We start from the raw sequence: 27,131 nt of genomic DNA, 5'->3' as shown, positions 1-27,131 counted from the left end.
CCTTTTCATCGTCACAAAGGGCCTCATTAGTCTCCCTTCCTAGGCTTCCCAGGCTCCCTGTCCTCCGCAATCATGTGGGGTAAATGGACATCTGCATTTGCAAGCCTCTTTAATCTCAGAGAGTCACAAATCTAACGTAACGTAGTAGACCCTGATAAGTGTCCATCACTTTGAGACTGTTGAGGCACTCGAGCCGACTTCTCCTTTGAAAGCATCTGTCACAGCTCAATATGAAGTGACCAGTATGAAAGACAATGAGACTGCAGTATACTGACTATGACGAGGAGGATAAAGGCTTTGTGGATGAATGTGTGCAGTCTCATGAGAATCTCTTTGGTACTTCTGATTTCTGCTGCAAAAATGAGCTGTGCTCTATCCTTGGAGCACATATTCTCCATATCATTTTTACCTTTATGACTTTGGAAGTAGCAGGCTTACGTAGGAGCCTCAGCTCTAACGGTTTCATCTTGACTATTAACCCCTGCAGCAGGGACAGTTTTCATGTTTTAAAATTATGCAGCTTCACACATGCTCAAGTTACTATCTAATTATAAAAGTGGAACCAATCTGTAGTTTTCAGGATTCCCTCATTACTCCTACTAGTTACATCAAAGGGTTTTAAAGCTGTTTACACAACTTTTTCTAAGCTGTGGAAAAGATGGAAAAGCCAGTTGTCTTGGCTCAGTTTTCAATTATCCAGAGTTATTGTGGGATTAGAAATAAGCCACAGTTAATTAACATGTTATTACACCACTTTATTCTATTTTTACTGTCAGTGTGAGGTGAAACCCCCCTCAAGAACCAATTATTCTTTCCTAAAGTGCATCAACATAAGCAAAGCCTCAATTTTAGCTCTGCAGACTATATAATTTTGTGTACAAGTGATGGAAATTTCAAGAAGTGAAGGGGCCAAGTGAAATTATGAAGCTTGTAATTTTTAGACCATATGGTCTCTTACAAGTTGTTAATGCTGGCATATCTGTAATTAGTTTGAATAATTTGCCTGTGCATACAGCATGCATTGACACTCACTTAACGTGGAGCTTCCTCCAGACCATGTTTCTTCTTCTTTTTTTCTTTTTTTTTTGGCTTTTAGCATATTGCTGCTCATTGGAAAAGAGAGCCCTTTAAAGTACTAACAGATATGGAGTCCGGACGGTGAAATGCAGGAGCAGATGTTCGATTCGGTGATTTGATACACCTGCTGCTTCTCTTGCTTTTCTTCTTATCTGCTCTAACTGTGTGTATGTACTGTATGCCCCGCTGTGGATGTGACTCTTTGAAGAACAGCGTCTTTGTGGCAGACCATAGCGGTGGGAGTGGGGTGGTTTGTGCAACAACAACAAAAAAACAAAAAAAACAAAAAAAATTTGGTGTTTGTGCCCAAAGTTTGAAGATGCAGAAACAGTTTGGCTGATGCAAATATGTGGCGTGTTTTAAAAGTGCTGTGTGGATGTTAGTTCGCATTCATTCATGTGTGACTTGATCCTGTGGAGGATTGCCAGGACCTGAAGTATAAGATCCTCATCAAGAATAAAAAGCTCAAGCGTCAGATTGAGACAGAGGATGCTGCAGAGGGAGAGGAGAGTGCAAATGAGGGTGAGGAGGAGGAGGATGAGGAGGAAGAGGATCATCAAACAAAAGCAAAGTTCTGGTCTCCCAGAAAGGCAGGGTCAAAGAAGAAAGTAAGTCAGGGTGTTTTTGTTTTTATTTTATTTTTTCCAGTCAGCTTAAAAAAGAAAAAAGAAATCATCTACAAAAAATAATGTTTGAAATGTAAAGGTAAAGGCATTTTGCATGAGGGCAAAAAGGCATAGCTTTCAACCTGGAACTGTTACTGGAACTTCAATGGTGTTTTTTGTTTGTCTCTTCTGTCCTTAATGCATTGAGTAGAAGAAGAAGGTGGTGGTAGCTGAGGCTTTGTCTGACCTTGTTATATACACAAGGTCTGTCAAGTTCATCAGTTTTAGTCACTCCAGGGACAATCAAAACTGTTATGAGAACACATCTATGGAAGAGAAGAAGGCTTGCAAGCTACTCAAAGCTTCAGGTAGAGTCATTTATTGATTTGAAATCATTAAACAGGAGAAGTAGGATTTATAGATTAAAGTAATAAAGGATGCGTATTTGTAATTGTGAATGTTACAAAATATTATTCGGGTGATCCCAGCAGATTTCTCTTGATTTATCATCCCACTTTTGCAAAGTGCTCAGTGTGCATAATTACATTTCTCATCCAGGAGTCTTCGGATGGAAAATGCAATTACAGTATACTGGCTATAAATTCCCAGAACAGCAAAGGCATATTGAACATGACATATACGTTAGAAGGAAGTAATTTTAAGGAATAAAGCATGACAACAAAAACCCAGAAATGTGACTCGTACTTTCATTGCTGGGGAAGTGAAAAGAGCCCTCAGAGGTTCAAATCAGCGGATAATCAGTTAAAGTGTCAGCACGCCGCTAAGCCGCAGCATACTGGAGAAACAAAGTGATAAAGAGAAATGAAATCTGTTTCCTGCTGAGGAGGAATGACACTTTTCCACACATACAGCTACATTATGAGCTGGTTGACTTGGGTGTCAGCAACCATGAGCAGTCTCTGCAAATCTAGCTCAAAAGCGTGGTGGTTTTGACAATCTCTGCAGGAAAATCAAACAGCTACTGTGTTAAAGATAATGTATAGACTGAAGCTGTGTGCCATGCTTTTCAGTCCTCAGAAGGAGGAAAATTATACATGGATCAAAATGTAATTTCTTGAGACATTATCTTCCCTTTTTTTACATTAAACAGTATAGCGATTCACTTTCTGCAATGTTTTACAATCGCAATTCTTTATATTTGAATAAAAACAACACATTAAGGTTGACAAAACCAAAAGCTTGAGCTGTAGTGTAATGAATTTTAATCATTCCAATGAGAAATAGTGGGATATGTCTATAATCTGCTCAGGACAAATCAAATCCCTACAGATAATGTGTCATGTGGTTCCATTAAACAAATCAACAGCTGTCAAGTCTTAATCGGCATTCTGATTAATGTGACCATTGTCATTGATGCATTGTTTGTCCCGTCTCTCTTTCAGGTTCGGATTTTGTTGAACACAACCAGAAGTTCCTCAGTAGGATTTATCCAACGGGCTTGAGGATGTCTTCCTCAAACTATAAACCTGTGGAATTTTGGAATGTCGGTTCTCAGCTCGGTGAGTTGGAAGACTCACATGGAATACTCAGATACTCGCTCATTATGTACACAAAAGATATTTTAGTCAGACAGCTCCCATTTGAAATGGCTGATTCGTTACAGCAGCAAAGCAGAGTCAGAGTTTGACGTCTGAACTCACGAATGCGTTACAGTAGAGATACTGGGCAGTGATGAGCTAACATCCCCTGTAGCCTATAGGTGGATGCTACAGGCCAGAGATTGCAGATGGGAGATCTTGCATAAAGATTTCTTTTTTTTTTTCATCTTAAATAGGGGCAACTGGTTTGTTATGTGGAATTACTAAAGTGATTGTATATACTCTACACATGCACATTCCTATTTGTTTAGAGATTCTGAGATTCATTTAGTTTAGAAAAATTTTCCAAGTGCATGCAGTGTTATCTATTATGCAGTTAAGAAGGCTGCCAGAATTATGGAAATATTTAGAAAGCAGTTAATTAATTAGACCAATCCAATTACAGAAATGAATAGGGCATAAATAATAGATGGTTCCCAAACAGTTTAATTTCAGAATAATTAAAGACACCAAGGCTATGTTCACACTGCAAGCGAAAGTGCATCAAATCCGACTTTTTTGACCCTATGCGACCCATATCTGATCATGGTATGACAGTGTGAACAGAACAAATCCGATATTTTCAAATCCGACCTGGGTCACTTTCGTATGTGGTACTGAATCCGATACATATCTGATGTTTTAGAAAGCGACTGCTGTTTGAATGGTCATGTCGCATTAAATCCGTCTTTTACGTCACTGACACAAGACAGACACCAATTATCAGTGCCAGAGAAGCGCCTGATAAGACATCGCGAACGTTTCCTGGCCATCCCGTGTAGATGTTAGTGAAACTGTTGGGAAGACAACGTTGGAGAAACGTGAACATTTTATTTGTACTGTATAATCTGCAGATTCTGACAGAAATCTGCAACTATCCTTTGAAGCACCGCTCCTCTAAAACAGCAATAAGGATGATTATTAGGCCATATGTCAATAACAAAATAACTTTATAACTTAAAGCAAAATCGGGAAACGTAAAGTCCAAAACAAGTCTTTACATTAAGGGCCATCAGTCAAACAATACTGTGTGGTCTGGGTCTAAACAGAGCGCGTTGTGTGTGACGTCTTCTTTTGCGCATGCGGGACGCGTTGAGCGTTCACACTAGAGCGCGTTTGCTGTCACATTTTATTTGTAGTGTGAACAAGCAGACAAAAAAAATCGGATTTGATCCAAAAATCGTAATTGAGCATTAAGACCTGCAGTGTGAACGTAGCCTAATTCAGCAACTAAGTATTTATTGATATCTTAATGGGCAATAAAAAAAGATCACATATAATAAGAGGAGTTAATGACTCTTAATGAAATAACCACTGCTTTGCTCTCACTTATGTTTCTTTGAGCGAAACCCTAAAAGTATCAATTTTGATGTGTGAAACTATTTTTTTCCCCCACTGTGTCAACAGGAAAGAAAATACCTTTGACACAAACAAACAAACTGCTTTTTTACTTCGGTCCACTATGAACTCTTGAGATGAAGAAAACTGCAGCCCAGAAGACCGACTGTCAAACTTTAAAGGGAACAACCTGGCCCAGTGTCCTGTCGATTACCTGTGAAAAGAACATTTCATTCCAATCTACAGCCTGACTGCTTCATCTGTGTTTTCCCCCAGAGCAAGTCCTCTCCCGGCCGTTATCACATCTTTTTCAAATCGATTTGCACCCCACTAAATGCCCCCTTTCTTTAAATTACAGCTGGCTTTCGGTCAGAGCTTTTTTTTTTCCCCTCCATATGACATACCTGTCCTCCCCGAGTAACTATGCATTAGTGCATGACTCATCCTTGAGGTAATCTCCGTAAACAGGTTCTTGGCAAAGGACGATATTTGCAACACTCTAAGCATTCTGGTTTTCGTTTGCAGTCTTTTTGCAGTCCAAACAGCATTGACCAATCACATTGGAGAAAGCTTTGGTTCCATGCAGGTTGTGAGTGCAAAATGGGGATTGCATTTGTCAAATTGCAATTTTGACGCCAACGGTTTTTGTCTGGTGACGAGTTCTTTAAAATGTAAATGCATTTGTAAGCAATGATTGGGGAACTTTGGCCCGGATATTAGAGAACTATGCCCAAATGCCCCGAGACATTGTCCCCAGAGCTAAGTTGTTGGATTGCAAATCATGCATTTCCAGATTTTGTTATGGTCGGTTTCCATTAGTTTCTTAGGCATTCTTAGAGTTGTTTTTGCCACTGCCTTCTGCATTCCTTTGTCTCTGTCATCATTAGTGTCTTGTTGCTTGGTGGGGTTTTTTTTTTTGTTGCGTTCTTTCTGTTTCATATTTACATTGTTTTTTCTAATGACCTTGTTTTGGTTTTAATTCCTGTTCATTGGTTATTACCTTCCCTATCCTCAAACACAGGGATTCACCTGTGTTTGATTGTGTCCATCTGTGTCTCGTTCCAACATGGGTCTCATTCCTAATACGCCCTCTGTGTAAATATAGGCTTGTCTTTCCCTTTGTACTTGTTCCTTCTTCCTCATCTCTGTCCCCAGTGCGTGCCTGTTTGAAATTTCGTCACCTTTTGGACCCGGTTTTATCAGCTCTTTCGATAAAGCTCGCTCTTTGCATTTCCTTTGAACATGTGCATCTGCATTCAGGCCTTAAGCTCTGTTTAAAAATGTAACAGATTGCCTATGAGGTTAAAGTCACAAGCCTTATCTGTCTGACACTGTCTTTGCCAGTGTTCCTGTCACTCTGTCTTAACACATACTCTTCATACATCTTCATCAGTCAGCCAGTCAGTCACTGACTCTGACATGTAGCCTCGCTGATCGCTGAGCCGTGCAGATGGTGATCAAAGCTGCAGGAGTCTGCGGAACAAAGCAGTAGCCTAGAAGGATCAATTGCTGTTAGATGAGCAGAAGATCCACAGGGCTTCGGCAACACACGGGGAGAGCACAGAAAGAGAAGCTGAAGGCTGCAGAGCAACATGGGGGTTCACACCGAATTGTTTCTTTGCATTATTTATATACGTTATTCAACCCTCATCAATGATTTCTGTCCAGCCAGAGAGAGACTTAATCTGGCACTCTATTCTGATGCCTGAAATCTGTAGTCACTGATGATGTGTGCAGTGCACATGCCAAAACATAACTGTGCACAGCAGAACAGCCCACTGTGCATTCAGTCATTGCACAGTTGGTAATTGTGAATGACTCCCTGATGCAATGAAAGCCATTGTTGCAGAAACATTTCAAGTCATTGTATAATTTAACTCTCTCCTGCAGAATGAAAATGAGCTTTAGAAAACAGAAGGTTTGCAGGGATCATCTCAAGCTGGTTGTTTTATCTAACAAGCTTTAGGCATTTGCAATTTTTGCTCCACTGTGTTGTGTCTCCTTGTTTCATTGTTCAGAGACTGTCCTGTGGTGTTTTGCAGTGGCACTCAATTTCCAGTCTCCGGGCTTGCCTATGGACCTTAATGATGGACTTTTCCAGGACAACGGGGGTTGTGGCTACGTCCTAAAGCCGGCGGTTCTCATGTCCACCCAGATGCGCTTCGATCCCAACAGCAGCCACCACAAGCGTAAATCAACATACCTGCTGCTCAAGGTACACCTATGGAGCACTAGACCCTGAATAATCCACTCATGGTGCATTTATGGATTAAGGTGTAACGTTACTGGACTGTCTGTGGGTATGTGTGCCTCACGTGCATGTATAAGTGTGGATATCCCTCACAATGTAGGGCACTGTGAAGCAGAGCTCATCTTATTCCTTGCACTTCTTGCCTGCAGTTAAATACTTTCCTGCCGGATGCTCTGAACCAACAATGATGTAAAACTCCCCAAGAGTGTCTGTTTAATTAGATTATCTCCTTTAGAAAATTAGGAAAAGAGAGACAGGAGTGATCTAATGCAATTAGACCTGGGGTCCAATTAATAAATCATCTCTCCTTCATTATTTTAAGCAACTTGGGGGACAGTAATAGCAGCACTTGTAATGTACAAAGCCACACAGCAAAAGTGAAAGAAGCTGCCGAAAAAGCACAGTCACATATCTTTTTCTGAGCTCATAAGGAGAACTGTCACGATTTGATCTTATGAGAAGAGATTTGAGAGATATCGAGGTTTTGTACTGCTGAAACAGCATGGGGAACAGTGCGGGATCACATGAAGTAAAGGCAGAGGAGGGAACATCATTATGTTGATATCAGTTTCATGATCGATCATAAGGCGTGTAAAAATAAAAACATTCTTTAAAGCTTATATCAACTAAACTAAAAGCGCAAACAACAATGAAACAATCTAGTCACATAGGCTTGAGATGTCCATTCATCCCTATTAAACCTTTGTAGCACTGAACAAAAAGCCCCCTTTATCTGCAGAAACACTAGACTAGCACTAGTATACAATACCATCGGTCCATCCTCTTCCGCTTATCCAATTCAGGGTCGCAAAGGGACTGAAGCTTATCTCGGCTGCCTTAGGGCAAGAGGTAGGGCCCACACCCCGGACTGCTTGCCAGTCTGTTGAAGGGCTAACATAGAGCGACAAACAATCATTCACACTCACATTCACACTTATGTGCAATTTAAAATCACCAATTAACCTAACACTACTAACTGTATGTGTTTGGAGTTTGGGACTGGACTTACGCAGAGACGGGAAGAACATGCAAACTGCAAACTCAACACACAAAAGCCCGTCCAGATGCCGGATTCAGACTCAGGACATTGTTGTTGTGAGGCAACAGTGCTAGCTACCATGCCACCGTGCTGCCAAGAAGTATTTTATACTAGTATACTTATTGGCAAATTCTTTCAATACCTGATTTTAAATGTGCAAAATCCCTGACGACCATAAGCCTGCAACTATTGAAGTTTTGTTCAGCTTCAGCTGTGCAAAGAATTTTTTTAGCGAAAGGAGTCACCACAGTAAACATTACCTACTGTAACCCTAAAGTGGCATGTTAGCGCTAGCATTTGACACATGCTAAAGTTAGCATGTAGAATGTATCAGTACACTTTCACACCATAACCAGCATGGCTTTATATGCACAGTGTTGCTTTTCTTTCTTTTCTTTTTTATTTGTTGCTAAAACAACAACCACGGATATTATGGATTGGTGTGAATATTAGACCCACGTAGAAGTGATTGGTTGTCAAAGGTGATTGGAATTCAGATCCAACCTTTAGGAAGGATTTAATATTTGACACCTTGCATCATATTTTTGAGTATAATTTTCTGCATCCAGGGACTCCATTTATGCATGGTATAGAGGAAGTTTTCAGCCTTGGCTGAGTTATGCAGTCTTTAACTTATTATTATTTTATGTTTCTGAATAGAATATCTGTTAAACTCCTGTCACATCGCTTTTGTAAATCTTTGAAAATCTGTGTAAATCTTACATCTGACAAAGAAAATGCTTCTTGGTCAGACAGTGTTTTACAAGGACATGCTCAAGTTAAACAAATGCATGTCAGACATTGTCTTCTAATAGAATATGCACAACAACACACATCACGATGCATAAATATGAATGTTGCGTGCTTGTGTTTTAGTGTGCCCAGGGCCCCGCCTTTATTTATTCACATCATCGCTCTGTATTATTCGATAACTTCGGGGAAAATCCCGCAATCTCAACACAGCCCTCAACTCAGTGAATCAGACTCATGAGTAGCAGACGGTGTTGTAACTTAGGTAGGAGTGTTTGGGTTTTCAATCTTCAATCTCAGCATTAAATTATTCATCTGTTCAGGAAAACAATATTTCCCCTTGAGCTTTTGCAAGAGTTTTTAGCATAAAACTGTCAAGTACGTGCAAAAGGTTTATTTAATGATGACTCCAACCTGCTAGCTATGAACTCACAAGTAGGGACCATTGTGACTGTGAAGTATCAGAACCTTTGTGGTTTTGTAGCGTGACTACAGAAGAGGAAAGGGACTGTAATTCTAGGCTGGACACTGTAAGGCTACATCAGTGCCAAGCAGGGCATGTCGTGATAAGTACATGCAGGTTTGTCTTTGATCAGGGCCAGTGAGGGAAAGCTCAGTGTGAGACGACTGCAGATAAGCCTGCCTTTCTCCAGACTAGTGTAATTACAAACCCTCCCTCCTCTTCTCTACTGTTTTCTTCTTACTGATTTTTGATTCTTACTGATTCTTACTGTTTCTGAGATTCTCACTAATCATTTACTTAAATTTACTGTATACCTCTGTGTGTGTTTGTCCACAGGTGATCAGTGGGTCCAACCTACCCCTACCCAGGAGTGGAAAAGCTCTGGACCCCTTTGTGAGAGTGGAGATTCATGGGATTGCATCAGACTCCTGCAGAAAAAACACACATACTGTCAAAAACAATTGTAGGTGGCACAACACAAACTGCGCATATCACAACGTACCAAGACACAGCAATCTGTTCTCCATTATGTTAGATCTAGCTTCACTTTGATCAGTTCAAGTTGTGTTTTGTCAGAATTAACTCTAGATCATTGACACTCAGCTTTCAAGAAAGTAGGAAGGACGGATTTCATGTGTGTATTTGTACATGGGAGTGAGATGAGACAAGGAGGGAGAGAAGGAGGAAACAGAGTACCAGACGTAGCACTAGAGTGAATACATCTGGTACTCTGTTATGATGTGCATATGAACATTAATCATATAGTCATCTAATAAAACAGGTAAGGTGAATACAAATGTCATTTTGGATTGAGAAACTTGATCAAATTGTTTAAAAGAATTCAGCAAACCCTTTAAAATCCAGTCAACACTGGTCATGTGCTGTCATCTGTGAGTCTGTTGATTGCTGGTCAGTTATCCCAACAGCTTTTAAATTCACTGTTAGATCAAGTGTTTGTGTTTTTTGTGGTCGCTCACCTTAGTGAGCTACAGAGCACTGCAGTGAAAATGGTTGAAAGTCCAGTCAACACTTTTCTGCAACATTAGCTTGCTAACTGCAACAGAAACTTGAAATGTTGCTTGGCATTTGACATTGAGGTCTTTGCAGGCGACAGCCACTTTATGTTTAGCTTGCACACATTGCACTGGGCACAGGTAAAGTTAAAATGATGGCAGGATTGTCAGGAATGGAAGGCTGTTTTGGAGGGACTACTGCTTGGTAAACCATCTAAAAGGTAGTTTCTCCCTGCTTCACAGTGAGGCATAGTTGGGCAGAATTGATAAATAGTATTAAATATTATAGAAACATGCTCAGAAAATGGAACATGTGCAAAATTGGAAATATACTATTTATACGGCAAGAAGAGTGTACATTTCTAATGAACTTAAAAGTCAGTATTTGGTATAAACTCCTGAATTTTTCAGGACAGCCTGAACTCTCTTAGGCAACGTTTCTTGTCATTTCTCTAAGTAGTCTTCAAGAATAGTTCTAAAGGCTTCTTGAGGGACATTCAACGCTCTTCTTTGGATGCTGGCTGCCTTTTATTCTGTTCTGTCAAGATGATCCCATACTCATACTCTAGAGAGGTCATTGCGTGTTCTGCTACTCAGGTACGCTTTTATTGTATTGGCAGCATGTTTGGGATTGTTGAAATGCTAAACAATAAGGCTATTTTCAATCAGATTCTTTCCAGATGATCAAAATTTCAAAATCTTTGAGAACTATTGCTCAAGACTACTTTAACAAAAAGACAAGAAAGTATGGCTCTTTGGAACAAAATGTAGAGAAATAGGGGGTGTTTCGACAATATTGCGCAGTACTGTATTTGTTAATTTACCACTTGGTTGATCAGCAGCTTGGCAGAGTGGTAAGAGCGGTTTGTACCTGCAAAAATACTGGCACGGTAGCATTGTTATTCTTATTGTGACATCTGCATTTGTTTCAAAGCAGCAAGTGAAAGCGATTAACTCAGGTTGAACAATAAGCTGAATTAACGGTAACTTTACTTTTTGCACAGGTTGTGAGCGTGTATTAGCGTCAGAGCACTCAAGATGAGCTCAGGCGGTGTGTAATTTCAAAAGCCGGTGACAACTTTAATACCACCTCCTGAAACAAGTATTTTAACGCGTAGCTACACTTTTGACAATAATTTCATGATAAAGTAAAAGTCAAGTTTGTAATATTTTGAGCTCGCCTGAAGACAGCTGGAACAAGCTGAGAACCCAACAGTGTCATATTATCACCCCATAAAACAGAGCTTGTTTACTTGTTATTTATCTGCCACTGTACATTAGAATTCATTTGAAGTTGTGTTTCTGGCCTCCAGGTGAACATAAATCACATACTCTGCCTTTGAAATCTGCTTTTGGGCTCCACTAACTTATGACAAAAATATATTTACAGGCTCCAAAATGCTTTCCTATGTTCATTAGCTAACCACTTTTCTTTGTCTGTCCTAAGTTTTAGCAGACTTCAGTGGATATGTAGAGCCGTTTTATTCAAATGATGTAAGACTGGTTAAAGTCAAAGCCCAAAACCATAAATTATATACCGAAAACAATGATCTTTGTAGGCAGGTGATAAATTTCTCTGTGTTCATCATTACAGTTGACGTCTTTCACATAGAGGTAGCGGTGTGATCCAGTGTTTGATCCAAAAATGTTAATTAGCACCTCAAAGAAACATTAACTGACTCTAATGAAGTTGTTAATTCTGTTCTAGCTCTGAGTCCTCGCTGGGATACTGACATGTCCTTCACGATTCGCTTGCCTGAACTGTGCCTCGTTCGCTTCTGTGTCAGAGATCAGACCGGCATTCTCAGCAGTGAGTTTGTAGGCCAGTACACCCTGCCCTTCAAGAGTCTGAAGAAAGGTGAGCCAGCAAGTGCTGGAAGGTAGAGGGTTGTAGGGCAGTCAGATGAAGGGCTAAATTACATCAGGTGACAATGTGGGGCATCATTGTATTTCCCCTAAATTTCCAGTGGTTTATCTGTGCTTCGGTTGAGTTTTTATGGAAATGATCCTGTATGACCATACGTACTGTTCTTTTCAAACCTCCAGGCTACAGGTGGGTGCCTCTCCAATCCAAAGACGGCTTCAGCCTGGATCCAGCCTCCCTATTCGTCTATATCTCGCATTCCTAAAAAACACATCTCCGTATCAGACTCTCTCACACGGCGACACAGGCACACACGCACACCTTGCCAGCAGATAGAGAAGCGTGGCTGATGTGGGAGCAGCAGCGGCAGCAACAATGAAAATATATAAATAAATCAAAAAGAACCATTTCCTCAGATATAAATACCACTTTTATTGTCAGAAAATAGAAGTGCATTTATTTTTCCCCACTGCCTGCAACTGAGTGCTGCAGAAGAAAAGACCAGAAGGCTCCAGTGAGTCTGAAAACACACATAATAGTTCTCTCCTTGCATCTCTAAAGTAATAGAGACATTCCTAGAGTAATGATTTTAGAGGAGTAGATTGATCTCTTTTCTTTTTTATGTGGTAAACTTGATTGCACATGCTGTATAAGGGTCTTGCACATCCACAACATTTTTTGTGGGGGAAGGAGGTATTTATCGTTAATGATTAGAAAAACAATATATCAGGCCTGAAACGGATGTGTAGCGCCAGGATAAACTAATACTCCACGAGCACAGCTTTTAAAGAGTACCATCTTACAGCCCTACTTCCCTGTTAGAGACCCTTCAGGGAATAATATAAATAAGATTCACAGAGGTATACATAATTTAACCAGATCCAGTTCAGGGAAGTCTATTTCTATCCTCTTTCGCCACTAAATCACTATGAATGAGGCAGAGGAAAGTATGGGTCAGCAGGCCTGTCAAGAGAAAGGACAGCATTAAGATAACACGAAGACCTGGTTGTGCCTTGAAAGTGTGCGCGTCTTATTTTTCTTTCTTTTTTTTGTCATCATGTGATTGTCTGCCTTTGCGTGCACACGTGCTAAATCGGTGTTCAAATGCTCCTGATGGATAAGGCAAAAGGCTGGTGAGGGGGCGAGTGTTAACTCAGCCCCACGGGCCAAAAAGGCAGAGTTGTCATCCTGCTCACACGCTCTCCCTCACCCCCTCACGCCTCCAGTACCACTGGTCAAGGACAGTGCAGCTGACGCAGCCTGAGGGGACAAACACACTCAGGTAACAAACCGGCGGTGCTGCATCACCTCCTCTTTAATCTGTCGCGTCCACAGCCTCGGCAACGTACACGTTTACAAGGTCTGCTTTTTGCTCTCAGTAAAAACAAAGTCAAGTGCAAACGAAAGTGCCACAGTGATTAAAAAATACGTTTTCTTCATCCATCACCAAAGTAACATTAGAAAAACTAGTGAACAAAAGGCCTTCATTCGATAAAAATTTAGAAATAATAAATTCAGTGTCACACAGTAAACAGTCTGCTGTGTTCTTTCAGTCTGTTTTGTAACTTTATCCACACACTCCCATCTGGCAGTGTTTTCAAGTCTGGAATGGGATTAAGTTGCATCTGATAAATAGGTATAACTGGCATGCAGTTTTGTATACAGTGCATTCTTCCTCTTCTCAGGCATCTCCCTCTCAAATCCATGAATGTGGTCCCTCACTTGATGTGGTTGCACCCCCTGCTGGCAGTAAGCCTGCAGTGCAGCTCTGAGGTCAGATAGCAGAGTTTCCGAGAGGGAACCAGAGCTCCTGATTGAGCAACTTTTCGTCCAGTTTTATGTTAGTTGCAGCCACAAAAGCCTTCTTGCTCTTTACTACCACTTCCAGGACTATCCCATTCAGCTGTGTGACCGAAGTGTACTCCACCTGTGTAGGAAGGAGACACTTTAGTTACCTAGCTTAAGATGTGGTTTTATAATTCTAAATAAGAGTTTATAAGAGGCTATAAATTTGTGGGAATATGATGGTTAGTGGGTCAAAGATCATGTTGTAAATCAGACTGCAGCAGCACAGAAGGAACTCTCATTATAATGAAATATATAAACACATTCATACATTTAGTTATAAGTCAGAGTGAGAACAATTTATCTGAAGAAGTATTCAAAACACAAAGCAAAAGAAAAACAAACTTTTTTTTTCATCACAATTAACTGTACATGTGACAGCTAATGCATGATGACAAAATCCAGCTCAAGGGTTCAAGGATGCATCATCATATTAGGTGAAATTTGTGATTGTGGCTGTACTGCACAATTTCTTTTTTGTTGTTTTTTTAAACTAAGCACTTCAGTTTAGAAGTTTAAGTGAAAACAAATTACCCATGTGAAAGGCACGCAGACTAAAAGTATTAAGTACTATTAGCTGATTTTCCACTTGACGCTACTCAGTCGATCACATTTTTGGATTGCCTCAGATAGCTTGGAACCCCAGCCATATAGATATTAAAAAAAGCACCTGGTGCCACGTACTACCACCTAATGGAAAACCCAAAAACTTAGTGGAGCTGAGCTAAGCCAAGCCACTATGTACTAGTGGAAAAAGATTATAAATGTACAAGCTACCCTGTAATACAGCTAAGTACCAAAAGATGTCTTGACTGTGTCTAATCATGGATAGAGAGGAGGAATGATGGCACTACCAGTTCATTGAAGATGGGGTTGACATTATTGCGGACAATCTTTGTCTTCCTCTTGGAGCGCCTCCGAGGGTCTGGCCTCAGGTATGTGATAACATAGGCATCAGGGTTAGAACCGTTCGGGTGCTTCTGTTGAGGAGAGGCGAATGAACAGGAAGTCAGAGGAGAATGAGCACGTGCCACAAGTACACTCAGTCACATGATAGCAACTAATGCATTTTTGCAAACTGCTGAAGATTAAACTGAGCTTCAGAATGGGGACGAAAGGTGATTTAAGAGACTTTGAATGTGGGGTGGTTCTTGGTGCCTGATGGTAAATGACCTGGTTCTTATAAAGCACTTTTCTACTCTACCTCAAAACTCAAAGAACTTGCCTCATTCATACAAGCACTTTGTTTTATGGCTATCTAGCATTTACACTAGTTGTTTTCCGATGAATGGACCGGAAGGTTGGTGATTCGATCCACCATCCATCCAATTAGTAGATGACCGATTCTATCTCCCGAGCCACAGACAATCACTCAATCTAGACAGGAGTGTTTCAGAAACTGCTGATCTGCTTTTTCACCATGTCCTTCTCTATGGTTTATAGGGGAGGTTCCAAAAAGATAAAGAATCTAGTAAGCAGCAGTTCTTAGGACACAAATACCTGGTTGGTATAAGAGGAGAATAACCTCTGGTAGTTCATGATGGTGTAATGGACACGATCGAAGTAAGGATCCTACAGCTTAACACACTGTGACACAAAACTTAAATGATCTCAAACATTTTTCTTGAACGTGACAATGAGTTCACTGTACTCAAATGGCCTTCACAGGCGCCAGATCTCAGTGCAGTCGAGCACTTTCGGGATGAGAGATTCACAACATGAAAGTGGATCTGTGTGACACTATCATGTCAACAGGACCAAAATGTCTGAGGATTATTTCCAGCACCTTGTTGAATCTATGTCATGAAGAATTAAGGAATTCTGAAGGCAAGACGGTCCAACCTCATACTAGTATGACTAAGTTAATGAGGTGAACCTGATGTAGTATCCAGTGAGTATATATCTGATATAGAACCCTAACTATACATGCTTTACTCTTGCTAAATGCTGCGGGACAGTAATAAGAATAAATGAAACTCACAATGTTCTTCAGGTGTTTTATCATTACAGAGAGCTTGTAGTTGACGTAAGTAATGTAAAGCTGGACCTGAGGCTGCTCTTCTGCAACAGATAATCACACAAGTGCAATTAGATCACAGCAAAGGAATTTCTTATAAATAAACTAATATCACACTTTTCTCAATATACCACGCAATCAACGCTCACATTCACATATTTTTTCCATTGTTCTTACCTGCACATTTTGGACCTCGGTTATGTCCTGGACCATCCAGAAACAAGCTGCAGACAAATTCATTCTGCGGGTGGCAAATTGAGATACTTTTCAAGTTCAGCTCTAATGGGGAAAACAGCTAATCACAAAGGACTACTAAAGCAGGGAAGAAACTCACTCCTTTGCAAGGTCCTTCAAAAAGCTCTTTTAGGTATTTATTCAGCAGAGACATCTTCCTGCCTGGCGTGAATGACATCTGGTACCAGCTCGGAAACCTTGGAAGCAAAGGAGTGGAAGCGAAGTCATGCATCTAATTATGTAATTACTATGAGAACGAGCTGTGCAACAAAATATAATACATGAGAGCAGGATTTATGTTAATTTATTCACTCACTGTGGTAGTGTTGATTCAATAAAGTGTTTCTGCAGCTCCCTATGGATCAGCTCAAACTGTCCAAATGTTTTCTCACTGGTCAGAAACCCATCGTCAATGGTTATCCTTAGGTCATAGAGCTGCAAATCAAACACAACCAATTATTACATTAGATAGAGACTACAGGAACTGTGTTAAAAGCTTCCAGGGAGATTGTTTTAGTAGCTTAAATCACTGCTCATATGCAAACTCCTTTATTTTCACTGCATTTTTGCAAACACCTGAATCCTTGATCCTTGCTGTTATTTCTACTATAGACTGAATGTGACTAGAAGAAGAAGCACTTGACATCAGGACAGCTCTTCGGATCAAAGAGTAGTAAATGCTTACAAATACTCCTCACCCAACCCTTGGGAAAGACTTTATAAGCACAAGACTGCCTTCTGACAAGCTGTAAGTGACAGTGTGAAAAGTGTGAATTCGCTGTCACTTCCAAGTGTTTTATTGCCTCCTCCAGCTATTTGGGCCTAATAAACAGCCCTTTAGTGCATCAGGTAAAATCTATTTTATAATGGTTTGTTTTGTTACTGAGGCCAAAGTGCAGTTGCAGGCTTACCACATCTTTTCCCTTGGCAGAGTATCCCAAAATGACAGCTTCCTGAATGTTACTAGCAGGAGCAGGAGCACTCTCCCGGGGCAGGGTGCCCTTTGTCTTGGGTTGAGCAATGTTGTGTGCCAGGAAGTTAAACTTGACTGCAACACAGTCCATACTCTCCTTGATCTTCCTACCACAGGTGTAACACAAACAGCAGAAATTAAATGCAAGTTTGTTTATTTGCGGAAGGATTATATGTATTCTTAGGAAGACGTTGCCACACACGTCACATTACTTTGTAAAGAAGGAGGTGGCCTCCAGATCAGTATCGTGAGGTCTGAGGTTGTTCTGGACGTACTGCAAGTCATTAGAGTCCTTCAGTTCTGGCATTCCTGCATGTAGCATCTGGAAATATACACAATGGGTAGAAACCTGTTTTACGGGATGTTTTCCGTTCTCAGACAGAGTTAAAAAGGGACTGTAATGTTATTTAGTCTTACAAGCTCCAACAAGCTGAGTATGAGTGCAGAACGCTGTCTGATTATGTTGTAAGCCTCACAGCAGAGCTCCACGAAGCGATGCAAGCGTTGAGGCTTCTGCCCTCCACCAGTGATGAAGTGGTGCATCTCAGATGTAAAGATGAAGGGAGACCGGTCCCTATTATTGAGCAGGAAAATGTTTTTTGTTGCTCATACATAACAGCACTCTGTCCTTTTTCAAAATGCTGCTTTGCTTGACTTGCTGACTTGCCTTTTAACACTTCCAAACATCTGTGCATTGCCCATTATCTTCCCGAAGTCAATGTGGAACATGTGCCCACTTTTTTTCAGCATGATATTGTCATTGTGGCGGTCGCAGATGCCCAGGATGAAGGTAGCAACGCACCACCCGGCACACGAGTGCAGGAAGTTCATCACAGCCTGCATATAAACAGAAAGTGTTATGCACGAGAAAGATGGAGCAGTGACAGTGCATCGTTAAGAAAAGGCTTTTCAGATGGTCTTAACCTTCTCGTAGTCTTCCTTAGTTCTGTTAAACATGTGAAACCATTTCTCCAGAGTGTCCTCTCGGAGGCTTCCACCCAGACCCCACTCTTTATGAATCTTTGCCAGGGTCACTGCCTCTGGTATCACTTCCACCAGACCTGACAAGCATAAAATAACAAGCTTTGGAAAAACACAAATTCCCAGACTATTTATGGACGTTCAAAAGCACAAACAAATCTATCATACTGACCCCGAGCTTGGCCTGTAGAAATACACTTGTAGGTGATCATTTGTAGATCGAGTCCCTCTTGGAGCCACACTCTGTCCATCGCACGGACAATCTGAAGTACCAGCATGTCCTGACGCAGGTCATCTCCTGTCTGAACAACACGTTTAACTGAGATTTCCTTAGAGTGTCCTCTAATATTCAGAGCTATGTAATAGCAGTTTTGAAACAGATTTAATTTCCCTGGAAGACAACAAGCAAAAACACAGTGTGGATCGATCCAACTGCATATCATTACTCACCTTGCAGATAACATTGTAGTTCTTGGCCAGAGGGTCAATGCAGATAAATGGGATCCCCAGAGGAGCAGCAAATGAGCTGTGGACCTTACAGGCCTGGAAGTAACACATCAAAGAGTAAACACCTGAAATAAAACGTTGCTGTGTGTTTGCATTAAAAAAAAATACTGATATATGATGTGGTGGGTAACAATCTTACTTCTAGCTTCACTCCATTCACACAGACAGCAGGATCTAGTGGTAGGCAACAGCTGATCCCATCCTTAAAGAAGTCTTCAATTCTCCACCCTGTTTTTTTCAAAGTACTCTGCAGACAAAAGAGCAAAGCGGGAGAAAAAACACAAAAGAAAACAAAAAATTAAATGCATTTCTTGTACATCGACAGACACGATGATTACAAGGATTATAAGCCAGGAAGTGAATGCACCAATGAGTTAATTACGGACCTTACGACGAGCCTTGTCAGTACTGCGAATGCCACTAGCCACCTGTACGAGCACGGCCATCAGCTTGGTTTCGCGCTGCAGCTCCTCCCTCAGTGCTTGGCCGCAGCACTGCAGCAGGGCAGCGTGAATTTTACTGAACCAGCTCTGGTAGTGTTGGTCATTGCGGGCATCCTCCAGCAGCCTGACATTATATTCTAGCATGAGTTGTAAAGCTTTGCATGCATGATGTTGTCACTTACTGCCTAAAAGCATCATAGAGGTTGAACCTAAACACAGTGAGTCTAGAACTAAAAGAAATAAAGTCGACTGATAAGTGAAGCATCTTAACTGTGTGTGAAAGCCAGTGAAGATTTGCTTTGTTAACACACACTAGAATACAAAGGCAGTTTCCTAAATTTCACCTCTTTTAGCGTGCACAAAATGTACTTCTTTATATATTTCTGTGATCATATTCAATGATATCAGCTCTAAAAATAGCAGCTGCATTTTTATACCAGCTGGTATCTTTAGATCTCTTATTGGGAGGCCCATTATGCAGTGGGCGGTGCACAGTGTCAAGAGAGAAGAGTTAGCGGGAAATCCTGCAGTTCCTCGTATGTTATGGAAAAACTAGTTTAAGTCATGTCACACAACCCTTTACAGTAAGAAAGACATAGCTTCTATTTGTACTATTCAATGAATTCAGGGGGAAGAAAATGACTTGGAGTAAGATTTCAATTTGATAAGTTTTTATGGACTTGTTCTTATGTGATCACTATTTGATCACAAAATCGAGTAGAGTGAAAAACTGTAATAAATAAATCAATATTTTATCAGTAAAGACAGAAGTCTTTCAGCTTTTTTCATGTTAATATGGCAATAAACATTTTCACCTGAATTAAATGCCAGTAGTTTTAGTATTATTCCTCATCAGTTTAGTGTCTGACTCACCAGAAGAGCTGCTGAGCGATGCGTATGTTCCTAAGTGATCTCTCCAACAGCAGCATTACCAGGGGTCCATCCAATTTCCACTCATTCTTCAGTGCCTGCAGGAAATGATCACTCATCAATCACACATCAAACTACTGAGCGTGCAAAGTGTGCCACCAGTTGTCCAATTTATCATCTGAAAAATTTAACTACTTCAACATCATATTTTTTTTGAGATCTCCTTTGAAAGGTTTGAATGTGTGTTAGTTTGCTCACCTGGACCAGCTGTGGTAAATACACCTCCAGATCCCCATCTGGTATCTGCTCAAAGTACTGAACGGCTGTCTGTCGTACAGTCTGATCATGAAAGCTGGAAGTGAGATCAGTGGGAAAGGGTTCAGATCATTTTTGTTTTAAATGAATGAAACATTAACCAGATATCCATCAGTTTCTATTACAAAAGTTCTTTAGTGTTTATTGTCTTGAATTATGCGCTGTGCTTCATTTATGATGATAATGTAGGTGGCCAGGAATATTAAGAAGATTAAAGAAATGATATTCCAGATCCAGGACGATCAGTGTTAGGCTAAAGGAAGCCAGAACCAAAGACTACGCTGACCTTGTTTTAGGGTACCCAGTTATTACCTTGTGTTAGTTGAACTGATAACTACTTTCATATGTTGTATAAATTTTTTGGTCAGCTTTTCTAAGTGACAGCACTTTATTTTTGCATGTAAACGCTGTACCTGTCGCTAAGCAGGAAAAGGGCTTCCTCAGGTAGATAGATAGCCCAGTTCTCCAGTATGGTATAGATTTCTGTCAGGTTTTCAGGATACCAGTGGGAAACTCCGCCCAGCAGCAGGTGGAGGAACGTACTTTGTTTGTCGCTGCTGTGACGTTTCGTCCACAGGAAAGCTTTCTCATTCTCTGTAAGACTGGTGAAAGAAAAATTATTTTAGGAATGTGTTGCTTGACAACAAAACCCTGGAAGCAATCTTGAAGAATTACTGAGAACTCGTAGTCCAAGGTATTTCTGACTAGTCCTGTTCTCAAATGACTCAGGAATTAAGTCATTCTACTCACAAGCAGAGACAATGCTTCTTTGAAACCTCCAGCATTTTCTTTTGCAGTTCCTCACAAGCCTGTGTGAACAATATTGACCCAGGGAGTGCAATGGGCCTCTTATACTCCCACTCAACCTGGTCTTGAAACTGAAGCTGAGGGAAAAGGTAGGAAGATAAAGAGTCAAGGAATGTGGTGTCGTTTTGCTTTTTGATCAACAGAGGGCAGAGCTGTCCAGTATTACTTACGTGCATTATCACCCCAGTGGCTTGTCTGTGGCTGTCAAAGAGGGCAGCGGACGGAGGAAAAGACAGCTCAGCCAAAGTAGACATACAGAGCAAGACGGTGCCTGTTACGAGAGTCCTGCACACAGAGAGAGAGAATACACTTATTGCAACAGAACTACACTGAGCTTGTAAAAACACAACCAGCCTTTAAACACATGCAATGCAAAGCAATTTGAAAACTGTTCTTGCACAGTGACATGTTTCCATCTGTTGTTTTGAGTCTTTAAAGTATTAAAAGAATGAAGCACTTTCATTTTAATGCGTGAAAACAAACACAGAGATAGTGGAACTGGGGTTTCCTCAGTTAACACCAATACATGATTTAATTCACAGTTGCATATACTCGCCAGTCACTTTATTAGGAACACCTGTCCAACTCCTCATCACTGCAAATATCTCATCAGCCAATTAGGTTTAGATTTTTACAGCTAAAATAGCGCTGTTCTGCTTGAGGTTTCTTCCTGTTAAAAGGGAGTTTTTCCTACCCACTGTCTCCAAGTGCTCGTAAAGTCCAATGAGTGTGCATATGAATTTTAAACCAATCCAAATAGACACAAAAACTTTATAGGTGCTATAGAGATGTAAGCTTTAATGACAACTTACCTATCGCTGTAAAGAGGTAGTACAGCCCACGATAAAAGCTCAGCAGTTTTGCCTTTCTTGGAGCCCTTGAGGCGAAAAGTGAGCATGGACTCATAGGGAAGCTGATTTATTGAAACAGGGAATACTATCCTAAAAACAAAGAACATATAGGTTATATATTATTCATTTACACGCGTTGTTTGTCTTGCAATTATTTTACATTATCGTACTTTAGACCGGTTGTAAATGAAGAAAGAGGAAGTTGGACGTGACAAAATAAAATTTATACTTATGGGCACTATCTAAATCTTACATGCGGTTACACTGGATTGTGTTTCCGTGTGACAAGGCAGTGCTGATATTTTCACAAACTCCACTGTCACAGAGCTTCCTTCCGACGTACGTCAGCTCACACGAAATAGAGAACGACTCGTAACTAAAAGAAGAGGAACAATAAAGAATCCAGTGAATATCAACGGTGTGGTTAACATTCATGCTTGAGCGCGTGAATTGAGTTTGTGCATGCATATATAAATATATAAAAATACAATAACCACACACGTACATGTCTACCCAGATGGGCTGTAGTTTGTAGAGAGCAGCAACTTTGAGCTGGAGGATGTCGCGGTTGTGGTCTACGTCACAGATTTGCAAGCTGCTCGTTACCTTCGGGGCACTGAAGTCTGACTGGAAGTTTTCAAAAAACACCTGCAGCAGCTTTTGCAGCGCCTCGTGGAGAATGAGCATGGCTGGAGCACAGATAATAAACATCACTTAAGAGAGTCCAACTTTTTAGTAGAACCTTTACAGCAAAATTTGATAGCTGAAACATTTAATAATGATCGTCATTGCTTTATGTAGATGTATCAATAACAGGTGTAGTATACCAGAATTGTAGTTTGCTTTCTTTTTCCTTTGGCATTGATAAAATGCAAAACATGGCACTGAAGCAGTGTTAGTAAAGAGTAGTGTACATATAGCACCATGTTTGTGCGCCAGAGGCAAAACTGATATGTCTGACAGTGGTCTTCCAAAAATTGTAAATATTTAAATAACAAATATGTTTTTCAAGTTTTTGAGCATATTGAGCATGTTGTTACAAAACTAAAAATTCATAACCATGTAGGTTGGTGGGCAAGTTTGTGTTGGGAGCTCGGTTTCATATCACACTTCTTTCTTCACTCTGATCCAATCATCTTCTTGTCTGTCACATATAGTAAAAGCTATTTCCTGCTCTTTAAAACTCTGCTATTTTATCATTCTGCCTTTAACACCATTATTTCCAGGATCTTTTACCCACTACATGCCTCATCCTGTCTGTTATACAGACACTTCTACTATTGACACTAATCTGCTCTCTTTTTTTTGATTGGAGTCCAGTCACCAACGCTTCAATGAGTAAATAACTTGTTTCACTTTCAAATAGATTCTCCTTATGGAAATAAACCTGACGCCCAAAATAATCTAAAAAACTTCTTTGCTGTCCAGCAACAACAAAAAGTTTACAGTAAATATACACCACACACAACCACACACGTACCAGTATAGATACTCACCATCTGCACACTCACTTATCTCTTCATGACTCTGCAACACAAAAAATGAAACATCTGTCATTTTTAATGTGAACAGGCATTTTTTGCAGGTTTTTAAAGGTACAAGAAAAACGATGAGATTGAGGCAAATTTTGCAGGTTAGTGTGATACTAACTTCTATTTATACTGATGGTTCTGTTTCTGTGATATAACCTACCAGAGGTCTTGGGTTAATCCTGTTGAGGTTGCCAATGGCATCCTCCAGTTCTTGGCACGTGACACCACACAGAAGGTTGCTGATGGTCCGAGCACGGCTCACAATAACACCAATATTCACCCCAGACTGCAGACCATAATAAGACGAGACACAAATGAGGAGAAATATTGGACAACCATGTATTGAGAAAGAAAATCCACTAGCTGCTTTTATTTATTTATTTATTTTACTGACCTTATTACTGAAGAGCTCTTTTGCCTCTCTACAGTAGGTGTTGAGCACACTCTGAAGACTCAGCCTGAGAGGGGAGGAAAAAGTGGAAACAAAGTGGTAGTAAAACCAGCTCTCTTCATGTTTTCTGCAAACAGACACCATCTGACTGTCTCGCCATCAAATAGCTGTCATTGTTAATGAAACTACTCCTCAAAGCTGGTGGTATGCAGTGCTGCTGGTTGTCTTACTTGCTGGTGTTGAAGACGAAAGCAGAAGCAAGGAACCGGAACAGCTGGCATGCAGTGTTGTCATCCACAGCCTTAAAGGGGGCGACATAGATCGGAATGTTGGATTTTTATGGTTATGGTGTCGCTCATATGTGGACAACTTCCATAAATAATATCCAATATGTAGCTTATATAAAACATTTAACTAATTACACGACAGTGAACATGCATATTTTGTCTTTTATGCATTTAAATCTAAGCGCACATCGGGTTCACCTTTATTCTGTTTACGTCTTCACGCTAAATGCCACCAGTCATGGCGTCATGTTTACACAGAGCAAAGTCAAGAGCTCAGGGTGGAGATTTTTACAGCTACAATAGTTCTCACGATAACAAACCGGCCAGGGAACGGGAAGAGTTGTACATTGTTTCAAGACTTGGGACGAAGCGAAAGGATCCTTTCTGTAAGAGGAAATGGAAAAGGACCTTGAGCCACTCACATCTCTGGCCAGTCCACGTTTGATGCTGTTGATGTTTACCAGTCGGACGGGGACTTCTAGATTAAGCTTGTAGTAGATCTGAATTGTCTCGTGCATGCCGAGCAGCTCTTCACTAAAGGCAGACCAAAAAAAGAGTGCATGGGGCGCATTACACCACATTAAACGATGCAGGTTTAAGAGGACGTCATGAGCTTTTGCAGTAAAATCTAGCAATAAACTTACTTCTGGAGAACCTCCTCGGAGTCGCACAGTTTTAATACGCAATGCTCAGATTGGTCAGGAGGGATGTCTAGAAGCTGGGAGATGTCCTCGATCAGACTCTTCACTGTCCTGTTCACTGGATAAAAGATTAGACTTCAGAGACACCACACATGCCAACATATGAAGAAACTTATGAAGCATTTATAGATATTACCTACAAATGACCCTGTTCAGCACAGTTTCCTGGGTTGCGAGGTTGGGTAATAGCTGCTTACTTGACTGCTGATAAGTCTGTTAACACTTTATGCCAATTTTACCACTTATTTATTTTTTAAAGTTAGAAATATCAATAATGCATAATTTCTAAAACAGACTACGAGTAACAAGCAACATTTTATGATCATTTTTCCTGTTTTAAATTCATTTAACTGCCACAGAAACCAAAAGACGGAGGAAGAAACAAATGTTGTTAAGTTGTCTGCAGATACTTAAGGACAGACAAAAAGCAAGAAAATTGATTTGTGGTTAAACTTTGCAACAGAAAATATTATTACATTTGTGTTAGACCTCATTTTCAGTAAAGACCTCAGAAAGATGCTTAGCCCACGTTTCTGCCCAAATACCATGTGTGATGGCTGCACTGTCATCTCAGAGTCAGTGCATGATGACAGAAGAAGCTTTGCAGTGAATTCAGTGATGGGTTTTAAACATTTGAATGTACAAATTGCACTATTGTAGCCACTTTTAAAGGATTTCTCTCTCTCCAGTATTTTGTGACATTGGATGGGAGCTGCTGCTAGCTAACAGAAGCAAGTGAACTGGTATATATACAAATGTTACCTGAGGTGGGAATGGGGATCTGGTTTTGGTCCCACACCACACTGATAGTCACCTCGACCTGCTGCAGCAGAGCACGGTTGATGTCCAGCAGTCGACCGCATACCAAACCGGAGTTGTAAAGACTTTCTGTGTGCTTGTATTTTGACATTAAGCTGCCAGAGACAGTGAAGAAAAACAGGTTGCAAAATTCCAAATGAAAGTATGATTGCGATTAGAAACCAACTGGAACTACAGAGGAGCCGTCCAGTAGCAAAACAATTGACAGTAAATACACAGCATATAAGATTTAAAGTCCAGTGACTAATTTTGTTTGCCTGATTTCTGTCATAGTAAAGGAGAATATTGTAAACAAAAGCATTTTATAGTCATTTCATTTCCACACAAGTTGTTTTTATGGTCATTTTCATACCTGGCAGTTGCAGCAGAAAACGAAACCATTGTCTTGGTGCTGCCCTCCGGAGTGTCTATGAGTGTGATGGCCCATATATCCTGATGAGGAAAAGAATACAAGAGACACTCTTCAGTCTTCTCTCTGTATTTTGGGTTTCGATCTTGAACATTAAGGAGCTTTTTGTCTACAATGAGTATTGGAGATGCTCACTTGGTTGCATACGGTCTTGGAGCGAGTCAGTCTTTGAAGAGGCTCGCTGAAATCACAAGAAACCTGCTTTTTGAGTCCCGGCCTGGGAGGAGGAGGAGGAGGAGGAAGTCGAAGGACCTTTTCTCCTCTCAAACATTCACTGGGAAGCCTACATCTTTGTAGATTAGGAGATCTTGGGGGTACTGGGGGGCGACCAATGGTGCTCTGCTGGTTGGTATTTCCAGGACCTCCGATCTCAAAATTCCAGATATCATTTCCAGGTTTAGGCTGGGTTAAAGTGGGGGATTCTGGGATGTCGTACAAATTAGGCCCATCATTTTGTGATAGGTCATCAATGCTCTCATACAGGTGTATTGCTTCTAGATCGTCCCTCAAAGGCATGGGGAGATCGGTGTCGCTCGCATCTTCTCTGTGGAGTGTTTCAGCTGAGCTTTCCATTGCATTTTATTCATGTAAACAAGTTTTTCTGGATGCTGGTGTTTCACACTCCGCACGGCCTTCATTCACAGCATGGCAGAACAGAAAAAACCTATGTGGTGGTATTATTAATAATGACAAGTTAGGATACTTGATGACTTACATTAGAAAATGCGAATTGTTGAAGGTAGGGCGGGTTTTATGAGCAGAGTCTAACTGAATCTGAAGGTTCAGGCTGGTGTAATTATTAACAAGCTTTCAAATCTTAACAGGAAATCCAACAGAGCACACCAATAAGCCCACAACAATGCCTTGTTATATATCAGTGACACCACAAATAACACATTATGACTTAAATTCTATTTTTAGACAGTATAAAGCTGAACAGCAGGGATTTTTGAATTTAAATCAAACTCAAATCTAGCCTGGTACTTTTTCATATCACGTAGTGTTTTCCCTTCATGTCACAGAAGGTCCTCTATAGTAAAATGTTAAGAGTAGCTGTGAATAACAAGATTTATCTTTTGCAAATTCACGGGTATATTTTTGTGAGCTTACCGTAAAAGCTCTGATGTCCGGCGTGTATCCTGTTCAAGGTG

General features: G+C 40.6%; 2 protein-coding genes across 3 annotated transcripts in view; one reads left to right on the top strand and one right to left on the bottom strand.

Annotated features, from left to right (window-relative positions):
* The window catches only part of LOC147324900 (1-phosphatidylinositol 4,5-bisphosphate phosphodiesterase zeta-1-like), a 21,149-nt gene extending 7,686 nt beyond the window's left edge, over positions 1 to 13,463 (top strand). The window contains exons 6-12 of one of the 2 annotated variants that reach the window (XM_086299053.1): positions 1,497 to 1,685; positions 1,894 to 2,050; positions 3,086 to 3,202; positions 6,661 to 6,833; positions 9,458 to 9,584; positions 11,843 to 11,992; positions 12,181 to 13,463. In XM_086299053.1, coding sequence (XP_086155179.1) covers positions 1,497 to 1,685; positions 1,894 to 2,050; positions 3,086 to 3,202; positions 6,661 to 6,833; positions 9,458 to 9,584; positions 11,843 to 11,992; positions 12,181 to 12,263 — 996 coding nt within the window. In that variant the 3' untranslated portion in view covers positions 12,264 to 13,463. The remainder of the gene's footprint in view (positions 1 to 1,496; positions 1,686 to 1,893; positions 2,051 to 3,085; positions 3,203 to 6,660; positions 6,834 to 9,457; positions 9,585 to 11,842; positions 11,993 to 12,180) is intronic. The other variant, XM_086299054.1, reaches the window with a different exon arrangement.
* pik3c2g (phosphatidylinositol-4-phosphate 3-kinase catalytic subunit type 2 gamma) lies at positions 12,412 to 27,131 on the bottom strand. Its single transcript, XM_086299052.1, has 33 exons — positions 27,091 to 27,131; positions 26,116 to 26,644; positions 25,924 to 26,003; positions 25,515 to 25,666; positions 24,696 to 24,810; positions 24,474 to 24,585; positions 23,995 to 24,065; positions 23,768 to 23,831; positions 23,534 to 23,659; positions 23,338 to 23,368; positions 22,347 to 22,530; positions 22,095 to 22,217; positions 21,803 to 21,931; positions 21,161 to 21,275; positions 20,934 to 21,067; positions 20,597 to 20,785; positions 20,127 to 20,220; positions 19,872 to 19,966; positions 18,942 to 19,122; positions 18,695 to 18,802; positions 18,499 to 18,591; positions 18,221 to 18,350; positions 17,992 to 18,128; positions 17,735 to 17,904; positions 17,485 to 17,641; positions 17,280 to 17,389; positions 17,006 to 17,174; positions 16,411 to 16,529; positions 16,195 to 16,291; positions 16,038 to 16,101; positions 15,825 to 15,904; positions 14,698 to 14,823; positions 12,412 to 13,925 (listed from the first exon to the last, which is right to left on the bottom strand). The coding sequence occupies exons 2-33, from the start codon at positions 26,551 to 26,553 to the stop codon at positions 13,773 to 13,775; spliced, it is 4,146 nt and encodes a 1,381-aa protein (XP_086155178.1). The 5' UTR covers positions 26,554 to 26,644; positions 27,091 to 27,131; the 3' UTR covers positions 12,412 to 13,772.

Source organism: Aulonocara sp. 'chitande type north' Nkhata Bay, linkage group LG7 (assembly GCF_057382095.1).
Source record: "Aulonocara sp. 'chitande type north' Nkhata Bay isolate Kocher_YH1m ecotype deep benthic linkage group LG7, A_spYH_male_GT1.1, whole genome shotgun sequence".
In the NCBI taxonomy this organism is placed as follows: domain Eukaryota; kingdom Metazoa; phylum Chordata; class Actinopteri; order Cichliformes; family Cichlidae; genus Aulonocara; species Aulonocara sp. 'chitande type north' Nkhata Bay.
The sequence above is the reverse complement of the archived record's forward strand: the minus strand, read 5'-3'. Positions and strand labels throughout refer to the sequence as shown.